The 16,626-nt window shown below is 41.3% G+C and overlaps 1 protein-coding gene across 3 annotated transcripts in view; it reads left to right on the plus strand.

The window, feature by feature from the left end:
* The window catches only part of MSRA (methionine sulfoxide reductase A), a 397,828-nt gene that overhangs the window by 294,487 nt on the left and 86,715 nt on the right, over positions 1–16,626 (plus strand). For all 3 annotated transcript variants that reach the window (XM_059697595.1, XM_059697594.1, XM_059697596.1), the window contains one exon: positions 10,131–10,237. In XM_059697595.1, the coding sequence (XP_059553578.1) occupies positions 10,131–10,237 (107 nt within the window). The remainder of the gene's footprint in view (positions 1–10,130; positions 10,238–16,626) is intronic.

The raw sequence follows: 16,626 nt of genomic DNA on the forward strand, positions 1-16,626 counted from the left end.
TGAGATACGAGTGAACGTCTGGGAAGGCTCTTTAAAGGCAGAGGGAGTGGGAAGAAGTGCCCTTCTACTTTCCCTCCTTCTAGTCTGCAACTTGGATATGATGCCTGTAGTACCAGACCCTTGGATGAGGGCCATATGTTAGGGATATGTGAGTGGAAAGAAAAAATCTGGGCTCCTGTGACCATGAACCACCCTGTCACCCCTAGACCACCTACTTCAACAGCTTCCACTTAAAGTGAAAAAGCAATATAATTCTATCTTGTTTCACTCGCGTTTAGTTTTGTTCTCTGTTAAACTGATGGCAGTTCCTCATTGGCACAGTGAGCCAGGACTATACCAGTTTTTGAGAGAGATGAGACTTTCTGAGAGAGATGGTAAGATGCTGTAGTCACCAGGAAAGCATATTATGATGATAACGTCAGTGCTGCCCACAGTGTAAATAAGAAGGGGGAAAAGACTTTTTTCTTGCTTTCTCCATACAACCAAGAACCTTATCTCTTTCAAACAGTATATATACGTGTTGATTTTAATTTGTGTTTCTCCCCTTCTTTCTAGACTTTTAATATGTAACTTAATATGCTATTTAACCAAAAAAAGAAAGTCTTATTCTCTATTGCACATCTCCATTCTCTTGAATGTGAGGATAAAAAAAAAATAATCTACACTAGTAACCACTGAAATTAGTGGATACAAATGAAAATATAAATGCCAAAGACCTCTGACTCTTTTATAACAACTAGTTTCCACCCATCCCAGAGTTTTCAATTCTTACACACTGTTTCATTTAGCGGCCTGAATAAGTAGGCTTTATAAGTGACACTATCACAAGGCGGGGCTTATTAATATGTAGCAGTGGGTCTCAACTGGGGACAATTTTGTCCCAACAGGAGGGGAAGATGTTTACTGAGCTCCCAGGTACACAACCCTGTAAGGTACATTTCTTAATCCCCATTTTTCCCAGTGAGGAAACCAGACTTAGATGGGCCTAGTAACTTGGCCGAGGTTACAGTTAGTAACGGGCAGAGCTGGAATTAGAACCCAGAATTGTCTCATGACAAAACACAGGTCTAGTTCTCTGCTTCATTCACAGTCTGTGGGTCAGGACCCATTTCCTGCTGACAACAGTCTAGAGAAGAGAAGAATATGGATTCATCCTGGTGGGAGTCACCATGTCTATGCAACCAACATGGCTAGTCCCTTCATGAGATTGCCCCTTTGACGTTCCCTAACACAGAGTTCGTGATTTCTGTCCCTTAGGAATATGTCCTTCTTTGCCCTGATGTTCACTATTAGCTGGTGGCTCCTGGAATTTCTTAAAGTAATCATCTCACAACAATTCACAGGGTGAACTTCCCTTTTAAATTCCCATGTTCTTGCATATTTCTCATCTCTCCAAATAGAATGCATAAAACAGGGCTAGGGCCCAAAGATGAGCTAAAGTTTAGAAGGCACATTGAGCAGATGAGAAATCATCCATCTTTTTGCTCATTATAGAGTAAGCATTTCTCCGTTTGTTTGTTTTTTTTCTTTTCTTTTTAGTGCTTTCTCTGGCTTTACCGAGAGAGAGAGAAATCTTAGAGCAGTCTCGGGGTGGCTTGTCCCTTTCAAATCTTATTTGGAGAGGGTGGATGGAGAAATCTCAAACAGTTGGGAGGTGCCAAGAGGTCAGTTTTTTTCAGGAATACCCCAAAGCCCAGTCCTCATTAATCACCTCAGAGAATGTTATGGAAGAATTTTAAACACAAGATGTTGTTTCTGGGCCAGTTGTTCTTTTTTCACCAACTACAGCAAACCCATTACTTGCTTTTCTGGGACGTAAAGACAGCCAGATAAAGTCAATAACGTATCCTCTTAGATTTTCCAAAACCAAATGGAGGGCACAGTGAACTTTGCAATGCTTGTTGAATCTGTGCCAAGTAGAGTCCTGGATTTTTGATGCTCACCCAGGCTTCCACGGAATCCTGGGGCTCTCTTGAAGTTGACTTTTCCCTACATCTCAAATCCCTGGTGTGTCCTGTCTTGACACCTGTGGCCTCATGCTCAGCTGACCACATTCATTTCCTTCCTGGCCCTTCGGCAGAAACCAGCCTTGGATCTTCACAGTTCTCAGCAAATACCAAACTTGTTCTTATTTCTGTGGTGCCCTCTCCCCACCAGATACGCTGCCTACAGGGCGCTTTGTTCCACTGCCTTTGATTGTTTCGCTCTAACGTCTTGTACTTCAGTTTTGAAAAGAGAAAGAGCTTTGTGTCAGGTAGAGCTAGGTTTAAATCATAGGATGGCCGATTACCTGCTGTGTGACATCCATAGGATCACTTGAAGTCTCTGATTCGTAGCTTTTTTTGTGTCAAAGAGGGTTAAGAATACCTACTTCACAGGGCTTATGTGAGAATTAAATGAGAAGCATTGGCAAAGACCCGGTACAGGTAAATACAGTGTCAAGCTCAAAATTGTTCCTCTCCCTCCCTGCCGTTTTCAGGCTATTTCTTGAGATCAAAGCATATAACCCAATCCTTCTGTAGCCTCCATTGTGCTGAGCACATAGTCGGCACCATATGAATACTTCATGCTGGAGAGGCAATATTTGTTTGAAGAAAACTGAAAGACAAATAGGGATTCTCTGCCTTTCAATTACATTTTCCCCCCTTTGTCAAAATGTGATTTTGGTTAATTCTGTCCTTTGGAGAACAGCTACATAAAGGCTGCTTAGATCAATTTATAACAGTCAAATATCTCATTTATTTTGTGATTAAGTGGGTTAGCAGGACCACTTCTTGCATTTTCAGCAGCTCCTAGGTGTTACTTTTCTCATCTGGACTTCAGGCTTGCTGGAGAAGATAAGCCCAGGGCTTTGATGAAGATGCTCACAGGCGGCTGCTGCTTTTGCAAACAGTCCGGATTCCTATCATGTCCCTGAAGGCACCACACTGTTCCGTAATCCTTACCATTGGCCTCCTGGAGAATGTCTCTCACCCCTCTCCCCATCTACTTCTCTTTCAAGACAAGAGTCACTTCCTCTAGACAGCCTTCGGACCCTTCTACTCAGATCACGTGGACTTACCCACTCTTTCCTCTGAATCCTTGTTTTTTCCCAATCACAGATTTTTCCCCCCATAACATCTTGTTATGGATGCAATGTTTGTGTCTCCCCAAAATTCATATGTTAAAGTCTAATTCCCAACGTGATGGTATTTGGAAGTGGGGCCTTGGGGAGGTAAGTAGGTCATGAGGGCTCCACCCTCATGAATGGGATTAGTGCCCTTAGAAGAGGCCCACGAGCCAGCACACTCTCTTTCTGCTATGTGAGGACACAGCAGGGAGACAGCAATAAGTCTGCAACCACGAAGCAGCTGCTCAGCATACATCAAATTGTCTGGCATCTTGACCTCCAGCCTCCAGAACTGTGAGAAATAAGTTTCTGTTGTTGATGAACCACGAGTTTGTAGGTTAATGGTATTTTATTACAGCAGCCTGAGCGGACTAAAACACACCTCCAACACTCGGTTATAGTTATTACTTTTCATCTACTTCCCCTTATTGTCTTAGGAAGGTGATCTAGTTGAAAAATGAGACTCTCTTATTTCTGAATCCCCATACCTGGTACCTTGCCTGAGATGGGAAGGATGGATGAATGGGTGGGAGGAAGGAAAGAAGGCAAGCAGTGGCCAGGAAATAGTGTGGGCTTTTATAGCTATTTTTCAATGATTTTTAATTTTTTTTGTTTCTTTCTACCATTCTGCATATCTTTCTGTCTCCCTTTCTAGCACCTCAGGTGATATAAGATAATGCCAAAAGACCTGATTTTTTTTCAAACCAGGTCAGAGACCAATAGTGATAAACATTGGAAAACTCTTCATGGCTAAGAGCAGGGGTAGGAGAATTCACTCAAAGATTTTTTTCCCCTCTCTTAGGTTTATTTTCCATTGAAATGAAGAATTGGGCTGGAGGTTGGCAGGGTTAAAATTTAAAAGGTAATTCTGATAAAAAGAGGTAATAAACAGTTAAAACTAAAATAGTACATACCTATACACATAAAATAAATTTTGTTCCTCTCTTTGGATTTATCTGTGTGACCTCTGTTTTGTGCATATCTGAGAGATTAATAGAAATAATGCTTTTCAAGGGCTACTCCTAGACTATCTTGCATGACATCATTTGTTATTTTTATTTCAAAAGTAGTTCTGAAATAGTCTAAGATTATTAAAAGTTGTACATGTAAAAGTATTTAACATCTACATAATAGTTCAAAAAGTGCTTTGCAGGTTTTATCTTATTTATTCCTCACGACAAACCCACTGCTTAGGCCTTTATAATTCCTGTTTTACAAAGGAGGTTTGAGACTCAGAAAGATTAGGCAATTTGCATTAAGCATGTCAGTGGCAGAGTCAGACTTAAAAACAAGGTCTTACAGCTCTAAGACCTAGGCTTCTTACAAGAGATTTAGTAAACAGGTTTTCCTCACATGTGAATTACTGTTTTATATTCATAACATAAACCAATGGAGGTTGAAAGAAATGGTGAAAAGTTTAATGATGCTAAACATCTGTAAATGCAATGTATTAAAAATAACAAGAACAGAAAATCCATAGTTCTATGGGATTTTCAGTCTGTTGAGCATCAAATCATGTTTTCCAATGAACCATCTGCTTCCAAATTTCAAGCTCCTATCCATTTACTAAGCCCCTTCATCAGTGAAATGAAAGGTATATGCATTGGAATTAACCAAATACACATACAAGTATGTGAATATGAGTATATGGTTTTGTTTTAAGACATTATACTTTCTCATCAGGATGAACATTGATGGGGGGAAATTGAATCAAATTAACATTTTTATTCATGAGTAGACCAGAGAGAGTTAATATCTTGTCCAGTATCGCCTAAGATTCAAGGAATCAAAACAAGGCATTGATGTTTTCTCTACACCCTCTATTGTATGTATCTGTTTAGCACTTTCTTGTCTTCTCTCCTATCCACAGGGATTTAGCTGGAGAGACCAGGAAGAGAGTGTCTATTGTTTCCTGACATAGGGAGCTTTTAGTTTCATTAGAACATCAAAAGGGTCAGAAGGTCAGGGCTGTATTCAAATTGTAAGACTTCTGCCTGTAGGTGGTGGTTGTCACTGTGTGAATAACTCCCATCTTTCCACTGGAGGAGTAGCCCTTTTGGTTTGGGCAAAGGGAAAGGTACAGGGAGACTGGAGCAGAGTTGTGGATAATGCCCACGATGTTATTCTCACTTAAGGCTGCCCAGAGTGAGTTTGGGACACCCCAAATCTGCACAGAGAGGACAAGGGCAACAGTGACAGGAGCTATATCAATGTTATAGTATTACAATGAACAGATGATCAAGTTAGAATTTGAATTAAGGGATCATGGCTTCAGGGTAAGCTGTGTAAATCCTTGTCCTGGATTGCAGCAGTAATATAACCACTAATTACTTAAATAATACATGGATTGTTTTTTATAGAAGTACGTTGCCTTGAAAAAAATGCCATTGATATTTTGATAAGGATTGCATCAAATCTGTAGATTGCTTTTTATTTTAATGATGTTAACGCTTCCAATCAAAGAATAGTGTATATTCTTCCATTTATTTGTATCTTCTTCAGTTTCTTTCTTCAATGTTTTATAGTTTTTTGAGTACTGGTCTTTTACCTCCTTGGTTAAATTTATTCCTAGGTATTTTATTCAATGGATAAAGAGGATGTGCTACATATATATTCAATGGAATATTACTTGGCCATAAAAAGAATGAAATCCTGCCATTATAACAATATGGAAGGTAGAGGATATTATGTTAAATGAAATAAGTCAGATGGAAAAAGACAAATACCATATAATTTACTTATAGGTGGAATTGAATAACAAAATAAATGAACAAACAAAACAGAAACAAACTCAAAGATACAAAGAACAAACTAATAGGAGCCTGGTGGGAGTGGTGCTGGGGGTAGGCAAGAAGGGTAAAGGGATTAAAAATTGTAAGTTGCCAGTTATAAAAATAGTCATAGGGCATACTTGTCTAGCATGACAATCATGTGCATCTTTTCTTTCCAACCACACAATTTTGTAAAACCTTCCAGATGTTCCTACTCCTTAGGTTGTCATGTCACTACAAGAGAAGCTCTAAATACAGATGTGAGCTTAAGGCTTTCATTATGCACTCCACTATCAGACTATTTGTGAAAATATGATTAGTGGGAGAGCCCATTATTATACTGTTTCCTTAGAATAATTCTCCATTACTCCCATTTTGTTTGATAAAAAGCCATTATCCTATATAATAAAAGGATAATATGCAAATTGTCTCCTCGACTGGGAGTTCGACCAGGGGGCAGGGCTGGCCTGCGAGCTGCCTTCAGCCCCTCCCCCCAGCCAGCCCATCCCTGATCGGCTCTCCCCCCACCCCCAATTGGGGTGGGGCTGGCCAGCCAACCTCCCACATCCCCTCCCCTAGGCCGGCCCTGCCTGGGCAGGCTGGCCAGACCACACCCATGAGTGAATTCATGCACCCGGCCTCTAGTTTATCCATAAGTAACAATTTCTCAGGATCCTATGATAATTCAAAGACCTTCAACCAGACATACAGCTATTTATTATCTTCATTGTACAAGGCATATGGAATCTTAGCAAAACTTGTTGAAAATAGAAATGTCACACTTCATATTCTTTTTTACTCACATATTAATTTCTCTTTTAAAAGAAATAAAGTTTAAATAGATTTAAACAACTCTTCATAAAGACCCTGCTTTTCTGAGACTTGAATGGGAGGAGTCAGATTTTACCAAAAATCAGCCATCCCACGATCTTTTTTCTTTGTGTAGAATAATGTCACTACTACCGTGTCTTTATGCACAAAAGGATGGGAAGTAGCTGTGCAAGAAAGCCCTGCTTGTCAGTGAAGGAGGTAAAGCTGAGGAAGGTGAAGTGAAAACGTCACCAGATTACCACTCTGGAATGTATATCTCCCCAGTCTCTTAGGTTCCACTAAAATGTGAACTCTGCAAGGGGATGATGTGCTTTTATTCATTGCTGTGTCCTCAGCACCTGGAAAAGTACTTGGTACATCTTAGGTGCTTAATAAGTAATACTGATACTCTAATAATACTTACAGAGTATGCACTGAAAGTAATATTTATACTGTAACAATACTTATATATTATATATGCTAATAATACTAGGATGCTTACACTGAAATAGATGTTTTAATTTGATATTTGTTTATTGGAGGGGTGAGAGGGTTTATTTTTATTACATATTATTAACCAGTAACTGCCACATGTTCAAAACAGAAACCATCCCCATTTCTTTCATATGCGCTGGAATATTTATGAATTTAAGTTTTACCATTATTTTCTTTACAAACCCAGAGATGTCACTAATAAATCTGATTTTAAAATTGAGTGAGCAGAGTTGATATGTGAGGTTTGCAGCTATAGACGCACATGGCGTATGGGGGAGGTCCGCCACTTTCTTCTATAGATGTTTATGGCATACAATAGGTTAAATTAACATTTTTGTGTCATTATTGGCTCTTTTAGTCACTAATTAGTTCCTGGTCCTCATTGATCTCTGTGCAGTGAGGAGAGGATGGGGCTACGAAGGTGGGAGGAGATTGCCAAGAAGTCAGCTAAACTGGGGGTGTGGACAAGTAGGCATCAGAAATACCCCCTCACACTCATATACACACATATACACCTCCAGAGTGCCATCCTCTCCTTGCTAGTAGCCTATGGCTTGGCCCTAAGTCCCACTGTTTTGTTACCATTTAACCCTCTGTTCTGGGCCCGCAGTTGTGAGCATGAGTTCTAGCTTGCCCATCCATAGTGAACCTTGGTGTCCTTAACTCCAGAGCTTACCTCTCAGATCAAACATAGCAGCTCATTTGTAGTTTTTCCCTGCAGCTCCTAAGAAAGATTATTTTATTTATATTGGAATTTGTATTTACATTTACAAAGTAAATGTGACAGAGCCCTCCAGTATTGATTGCGGGGCCCTGGATCACAAGGTATGAACCATGTGTTCTTCATGCAACAAATATTAGTAGAAGTATATCCCTCTGGCTGAGGTTATATCAGGCACTGTGGCTGTAACACTATGCCCGCTGGCATTACAGAAGAGAAAGAAGGACAACCACGTGATACCAATGCAGCATGATAAAACCTCTAGGGAGCCCATGGGAGTCTGTGACTGTCATGTGAGGTGTGACCAGGGAAGATTTTCCAGAGAGAAGATGCTTCAACTAAGACTTAAGATTGAAGAGGATTTCTGCCCTGGCCACTGTGATTCAGTTGGTTGTGCATCATCCCATGCACCAAAAAGTCAATGATTTGATTCCCTGTCAGAGCACATACCCTGGTTTCGGGCTCCATCCCCAGAGAGGGTGTTCAGGAGACAGCCGGTTGATATCTCCCTCTCACATTGATGCCTCTCTCTCTCTCTCTCTCTCTCTCTCTCTCTCTCTCCCTCTCACTTCCTCTCTCTATAAAAATAAACCATTAATTTAAAAAATGTAAAAGAATAGGAGTTCCATGAAAGGTGTGTATATGACATGTGGGGTGGAAGGAGCCTTGTCAATGCCATACCTGAGAAAGTGTAGCTTGGAAGATTCAGGTTTTCCTCACCATATTGCTGGAATTAAAAATGTCACTGACAGGTTATAAAGGAATCTTGAAGATATCTGGGCAAACACTAAACCCTTGCTACCCAAAGTTCCATCTGATGACCCCGCACCACCCCTGAACAATTTAGAAATGCAGAATTTCAGGTTCACTCAGACCTGTGGAATCAGAACCTGCATTTTGACAACATCCCCAGGTGATATAATTGTGCATCAAGTTTGAAATACAAAACTGGTTTTCTTTGAAAGGTTGAATCTTCTGTTGGAGTTTTGGGACATTTGTTAAGACTGACACTGATTCTTGAATGATGCAATAAACATGTGAATTCATTTGGACAGCAGTATAGAGATCAGTAGGGGACCCATATTAAGCCTGTGGCTATTTAGCTTTGAGGACTAAATGACTCAGTGAGAAATCGACCACCATCTACATCCTAGCTGCTGTGACAGGGTGAAAAGTGCACTGGGCAACATTAAGTCCCAGGGATTTTTTTTGCTTAGGTGTATGATCATAGGTTGAGTATCAGTTACTGTGTCACTTACAGGCACCTCCCACATACCTAGCAATGCCCCAGGCCCTGACATGCACATCATCACATTTCCTTAACTGATGAGTGAGGGACAGCAATACCTGCCATAGAGGGAGTCTCATTAGGAGCCAAAGGAATAATGTGTATCACAGAGCTTTGTAAGTGATAAATGGACTAGATGATGATTTAAGTATCTGCATAGAAAAATGCATACTTCGAGAGCATCTACTATGATCCAAGACCTGTGATAAATTTAACTAGGTTCAAAAATCCTATATAATAAAGAGGTAATATTCAAATTGACTGTCATGCCCTCACACAAGATGGCCACCCCCATGTGGTTGCAATATGGCCACCCCAAGATGGCCAGAAGGAGAGGGCAGTTGTGGGCAACCAGGCCAGCAGGGGAGAGTAGTTGGGGAGGACCAGGCCTGTAGGGGAGCAGTTGGGGTGGACCAGGTCGGCCAGGGAGGGCAGTTGGGAGCAGTTAGGCATCAATCAGGCTGGCAGGGGAGTGGTTAGGGGGTGATCAGGCTGGCAGGCAGAAGCGGTTAGGGGCAATCAGGCAGGCAGGCAGGCAAGTGGTTGGGAGCCAGCAGTCCTGGATTGTGAGAGGGATGTCTGACTGCTGGTTTAGGCCCAATCCCACAGGGGTCCCAGATTGGAGAGGGTGCAGGCTGGGCTGAGGGACCTCTCTGCCCCCAGTGAGTGAATTTCATGCACCAGGCTTCTAGTATGTGTTATAATTAAAATAGGCAAAGCAAAACAGATACATTTTATGCTTATTTAAGAAGGGAGGTGGCAAGATAAAATTAAAAGAAGCACTTGGCACATGAGTCATAGAGACTGAGTGGCCCTGGCCTTGATGTACAGCATAATAGTTAGATAATCATGTACTTTACAGAGTGGTCCCCCCGATATTTCAAGTGTGCATGGGGTCCAGTCACCCCAGTAATCCTCTACTTTCCACATTCCCAGGCATGCGCCAAGGCAATGACCACGGCTCTCAGTACCGCTCAGCCATTTATCCGACCTCCGCCTCACACATGGAGGTGGCCCTGCGATCCAAAGAAGACTACCAGAAGGTGAGCTTTCCCATTGCTCCTCGGCTCCTCCGCCCACCCCAGTGCCTGCCCCTGCCAGGTGCGGCCCCACCTGTGGAGGGAGAGTCTGGCTCTTTTCACCTGGCACTGAGTTCCATTTGCACACGTTTTTGAAAATTTCTATCAGCCTCTTGGAATAGAGCCACTCCGCTTCATAAATGTGCTAAATGAGATTTTAATAATAGGCCCTTATGCATTTCTCTTTAAAATCAACACATAGTCTTTCTCCTGTTCTCTTTATCCTGCTCTGCTTCTCTTTCTGAATTTCTCCTTTTCTTTTTTCTTGCTGTATTTGTTTGCTCAGACTACCATCACAAAGAACCAGACTGGGTGGCTTGAACAACAAAAGTGTATTTATTGTCTCATGGTTTTGGAGGCTGGAAGTCTGAAATCAAGGGTCAGCAGGGTTGGTTCCTCCTGGGGCCTGTGGGGAAGGATCTGCTCAGGGCCTCTCCCATTGGCTAGTAGACAGCCCTTTTCTCCTATGTTTCTACACACATTCAACCTGTAATGCTCTGTGTGTTGCTCGTAATAGTAGATTGAAATATAGTAAAAAATACTTCTCAGAAATATGGACATTATATCATAAAATAATTATTTTCACTATTAACTTGTGTTATAATTTAAAAATCTCCTCCAATAGAGATTTAATTCTTTTAAAAGTAAGTTGAGTTGCCCTAGCCAGTTTTGCTCAGTGGGTAGAGCATCAGCCCATGGACTAAAGGGTCCAAGGTTCGATTCTGGTAAAGGCATGTACCTCAGTTGCAGGCCCAGCCCCTGTGGAGCCTGTGTGGGAGGCAACCAGTTGATGTGTCTCTTTTTTTCTTCTTCTTCTTTTTTTTTAATCTAAATGATTCTATTTATTCTAGTTGGAAACCCAGCATTGGGCTGCTGCCCCCCCCCCCCCCCCCCCCGTGTTTCTGTGTAATAACACAAGCCTCTTCAGTTCCAGATTCTACCACCATAACTCATATTGCATCATGGCAATAGCCTTTGGAGAAGTTGCTTCTTCCTTCTGGGCTTCAAATTCTTCATCTTTACAGAAGAGGCTGTACCAGTTCCATCTAGAAATCTATCCTCCAAGCATTGTTTATAATAGCAAAAACTTGGAAGAAATATAAGTGCCCATCAATGGAGAAATAGTTTAATAAATTATGATACATTCATAGGATAGATGACAGCATAGGTGCTCAAAGGGAAATCCATATGAGCTGACACAGAAAAATGTACTCTACTGAGCCAAAATTGACATGCAATAAACATACTAATTCTGAGGATACAGCTCTGCATTTTGGCAAACGTATTGTCACCATGACTCTGACGAAGATAAAAAACCTTTCGACTTTGGCTCCTGACCCGGTAGCTCGTAGGAACATGCAATCTTCAGTTAGTCTTTATTTCCTGTTGCTTGTCAGTTCCTTAATCTACAACCACTAACTTTTTCACTTCTTTCTTTAAACAAGACAAGAAAGCCTTGCCGAAACAAGGCCACCAAAAATTGATCAGCTGCCTCCCAAAAAAAATGGGAGGAAGAGAGAGAGATACAGGCTCACTTTGTAATTCACCCCTCGGGTAAAAGCGACTCCTATTTCACTATGACAGTGGTTACTTGATGCCAAAATTCAGTGCTGGAATAAAAACATCCAGATTACTCTCTAAATAGAAGTCCAATTTTCAGGAAATAAATAGAAGAAAACTTTTAAATTTGCCCTTTTTAACCTCAGATTGTCATTTTCCCGTCAGCCTCATTTACATAATATGCAAATTTTACCTTCGATTTTACTAGAATAAACTGCCCACAAAAAACCCCCAAAACATTTCTATTGCTCTACAACTCTCCCTCATGCCATTTTTCCATCAGTCTCTCCCCATCCACACAGAGGCAACCACTATTCTGATTCTAACAACATTGTTTCATTTTGTCTCTTCTTAAAAAAAAAAAAGGTGTTTTTTTAATTATTCAGCCATGTTGTTGAAAGTAACAGTCGTTTTCTTTTTGTTGCTATTGTACACTGAATGTTTGTGCCCCCTCACCCCCAGTTCCTGTGTTGCAGCTTTAACCCCCAATATGTCTGTATTTACAAATGCAATCTTTATGGAAATAATTACGGTTAAATGAGATCATAGGGGTGGGACCAGCCCTATGATACCAGCAAGCTTGCTCTCTCCAGTGCTGAGAAAAGGTCATGTGAGCACAGCAGGATGGCAGCCACCTGTAAGCCAGAAGAAGAGGCCTCAGAACAAAACCTACTTTGCCAGCATCTTGATCTTGAACTTCCCAGCCTCCAGAACTGTGAGAAGTACATTTCTGTTTACTAGTAAGTCACCCGCGTCTGTGGCATTTTGGACTTGCTGAGCAGTAGTCCATTGTTTGTTTGTAGACCAGGGTTGTCTTATTCTCTATAGATTGATATTTGAGCTGTTCCAGTTTTTGGCCATTATGTATAAAGTTGTGAGCCCTGGTTGGTTTGCTCAGTGGTTAGAGTGTCAGCCCGCACACCAAAGGGTCTTGGGTTCAATTCCTGGTCAAGGGCATTTACCTCAGTTGCAGGTTCGCTCCTCGCCCCCAGTCTGGGCATGTGTGGGAGGCAACCAGTCGATGTGTCTCTTTCACATCGATGTTTCTTTTTTTTTTTTTAATTAAATCTTTATTGTTCAGATTATTACATTTGTTCCTCTTTTTCCCCCCCATAACTGCCCTCCTCCCAGTTCCCGCCCCACCCTCCGCCCACACTCCCCACCCACTGTCCTCATCCATAGGTGCACGATTTTTGTCCAGTCTCTTCCCGAATCTCCCACACCCCTTTCCCCGACCAAGAATAGTCAGTCCATTCCCTATCTATGTCCCTGATTCTATTATGATCACCAGATTATTTATTCACTTGATTCTTAGATTCACTTGTTGATAGATGCATGTTTGTTGTTCATAATTTGTATCTTTACCTTTTTCTTCTTCCTCTTCTTAAAGGATACCTTTCAGCATTTCATATAATACTGGTTTGGTGGTGATGAACTCCTTTAGCTTTTCCTTATCTGTGAAGCTCTTTATCTGACCTTCAGTTCTGAATGATAGCTTTGCTGGATAAAGTAATCTTGGTTGTAGGTTCTTGGTATTCATCACTTTGAATATTTCTTTCCATTCCCTTCTGGCCTGCAAAGTTTCTGTTGAGAAATCAGCTGACAGTCATATGGGTATTCCCTTGTAGGTAATTGAGTTTCTTTCTCTTGCTGCTTTTAAGATTCTCTCTTTGTCTTTTGCTCTTGGCATTTTAATTATGATGTGTCTTGGTGTGGTCCTCTTTGGATTCCTTTTGTTTGGGGTTCTCTGCGCTTCCTGGACCTGTAAGTCTATTTCTTTCACCAGGTGGGGGAAGTTTTCTGTCATTATTTCTTCAAATAGGTTTTCAATATCTTGCTCTCTCTCATCTTCTGGCACCCCTATAATTCTGATGTTGGTACGCTTGAAGCTGTCCCAGAGGCTCCTTACACTATCTTCGTATTTTCGGATTCTTTTTTCATTTTGCTTTTCCAGTTGGGTGTTTTTTGCTTCTTTGCATTTCGAATCTTTTTTTATTTTATTTTATTTTAATTTTTTTTTTATTGCTTAAAGTATTACAAAGGGTATTACATATGTGTCCATTTTTTCCCCCCGCCCTAGACAGTCCCCTAGCCTCCCCTATCCCCCGGTGTCTTATGTCCATTGGTTATGCTTATATGCATGCATACAAGTCATTTGGTTGATCTCTTACCCCCCTACCTCCTGCACCCACCCTCCCCGGCCTTCCCACTGCAGTTTGACAATCTGTTTGAGGCAGCTCTGCCTCTGTATCTATTATTGTTCAAAAGTTTATAATGGTCTCTATTATCCATGAATGAGTAAGATCATGTGGTATTTTTCCTTCATTGACTGGCTTATTTCACTTAGCATAATGCTCTCCAGTTCCATCCATGACATTGCAAATGGTAAGAATTCCTTCTTTTTTACAGCAGCATAGTATTCCATCGTGTAGATGTACCACAGTTTTCTAATCCATTCATCTACTGATGGGCACTTAGGCTGTTTCCAGATCTTAGCTATGGTGAATTGTGATGCTATGAACATAGGGGTGCATATATCCTTTCTGATTGGTGTTTCTGGTTTCTTGGGATATATTCCTAGAAGTGGGATCACAGGGTCAAATGGGAGTTCCATTTTCAGTTTTTTGAGGAAACTCCATACTCTCTTCCATAGTGGCTGCACCAGTCTGCATTCCCACCAGCAGTGCACAAGTGTTCCTTTTTCTCCACATCCTCTCCAGCACTTGTCGTTTGTTGATTTGTTGATGATAGCCAGTCTGACAGGTGTGAGATGGTACCTCATTGTTGTTTTGATTTGCATCTCTCGGATGATTAGTGACTTTGAGCATGTTTTCATATGTCTCTTGGCTTTCTGAATGTCCTCTTTTGAGAGGTGTCTATTTAGGTCCTTTGCCCATATTTTGATTGGATTGTTTATCTTCCTTTTGTTAAGTTGTATGAGTTCCCTATAAATTTTGGAGATTATGCCCTTATCAGATATGACATTAGCAAATATGTTTTCCCACACAGTGGGTTTTCTCGTTGTTTTGTTGATGGTTTCTTTTGCTGTGCAGAAGCTTTTTATTTTGATGTATTCCCATTTGTTCATTTTCTCTTTCGTTTCAAGTGCCCTAGGAGCTGTTTCAGTGAAGAAATTGCTTCGGCATATGTCTGAGATTTTGTTGCCTTTGGATTCTTCTAGAATTTTTATGGTTTCCCGTCGTACATTTAAGTCCTTTATCCATTTTGAGTTTATTTTTGTGTATGGTGTAAGTTGGTGGTCTAGTTTCATTTTCTTGCATATATCTGTCCAATTTTCCCAACACCATTTATTGAAGAGACTATCTTGGCTCCATTGTATGTTCTTGCCTCCTTTGTCAAATATTAATTGAGCATATTGGTTCGGGCCGATTTCTGGGCTCTCTATTCTATTCCATTGATCGACATGCCTATTCTTGTGCCAGTACCAGGCAGTTTTGAGAACAGTGGCTTTGTAATACAACTTGATATCTGGTATTGAGATCCCACCTACTTTGTTCTTTTTCAGGATTGCTGCAGCTATTCGGGGTCTTTTTTTATTCCAGATGAATTTTTGGAGAGTTCGTTCTAGATCTCTGAAGTATGCCGTTGGTATTTTAATGGGAAGTGCGTTGAATTTATAGATTGCTTTGGGTAGTATGGACATTTTAATGGTGTTGATTCTACCAATCCATGAACACGGTATGTTCTTCCATCTGTTTATGTCTTCCTCTATATCTTTTTTCAACGTCCTGTAGTTTTCTGAGTAGAGGTCTTTTACCTCTTTAGTTAAGTTTATTCCTAGGTAGCTTAATTTTTTTGGTGCAATGGTAAACGGGATTGTTTTTATAATCTCTCTTTCTGAAAGTTCACTATTGGTGTATAGAAATGCCTCAGATTTCTTGGGGTTAATTTTGTATCCTGCTACATTGCCAAATTCATGTATTAAGTCTAGTAGCTTTTTGATGGAGTCTCTAGGGTTTTGTATGTATAATATCATGTCGTCTGCAAATAAGGACAGTTTTACTTCCTCTTTTCCAATTTGGATGGCATTTCGAATCTTTGACTTGATTCTTGCGCTCCTCTGGTCTGCTGTTGGGTGTCCGTATAATATTCTTTATATCAGTCAGTGTATGCTTAATTTCTAGTTGGTCCTTTATCACAACATCGAGGGTCTCATTAGATTTCTTGAGGATCGCACTACATTTATCGGCGGCTTCTAGACAGTTCTTGAGAGACCTTAAAAGTGTGGTTCTGAACTCAATATCCTCCATTGACAGTTTGGTCCTATTTCTTTGTCTCCGCATTTTTTATGCTTTCTTGGTGCACCCCCTAGTGGTCTTTGTGCGCAGTCTTGTTGTAGTTAAGCCTTGATTGTTGTCAGCAATACCGGGGGTGATTTGACCTCCAGGCTAACTGGCTATGAGAGTCCACTGTGTCTGCAGTGGGAGAGCGTCTGTGCTGGATCTCTAGGGCGGTGCTAATCTAGCGTTTGCCTGAGGCTATCCAGCAAATGGCTCTGTGCAGGGCTTGGGTGGGGCGGGTCCCCAGGGATCTACAGGGCGGGCGGAGCGAGCAGTTATGGCTGCTCTCAGTTCCGTCCCTAGGGGCTCTGCCTCACAGAGTCCCAGCAACAGCTGCAAACCTCGGAGAGAGAGTTGCCTTTGAGTTCCGACCGAAGCCAGACAGTCCCGCTTCTCCCGTTTGAGTCTGGGTCCCTAGAGACTCGCTCAGATCTGGAGCTCAGAGTCTGAAACTCCCTCCCGATTGAAAACAACAACCGCGCCCTCCACCGC

Source organism: Myotis daubentonii, chromosome 5 (genome assembly GCF_963259705.1).
Source record: "Myotis daubentonii chromosome 5, mMyoDau2.1, whole genome shotgun sequence".
Classification (NCBI taxonomy): domain Eukaryota; kingdom Metazoa; phylum Chordata; class Mammalia; order Chiroptera; family Vespertilionidae; genus Myotis; species Myotis daubentonii.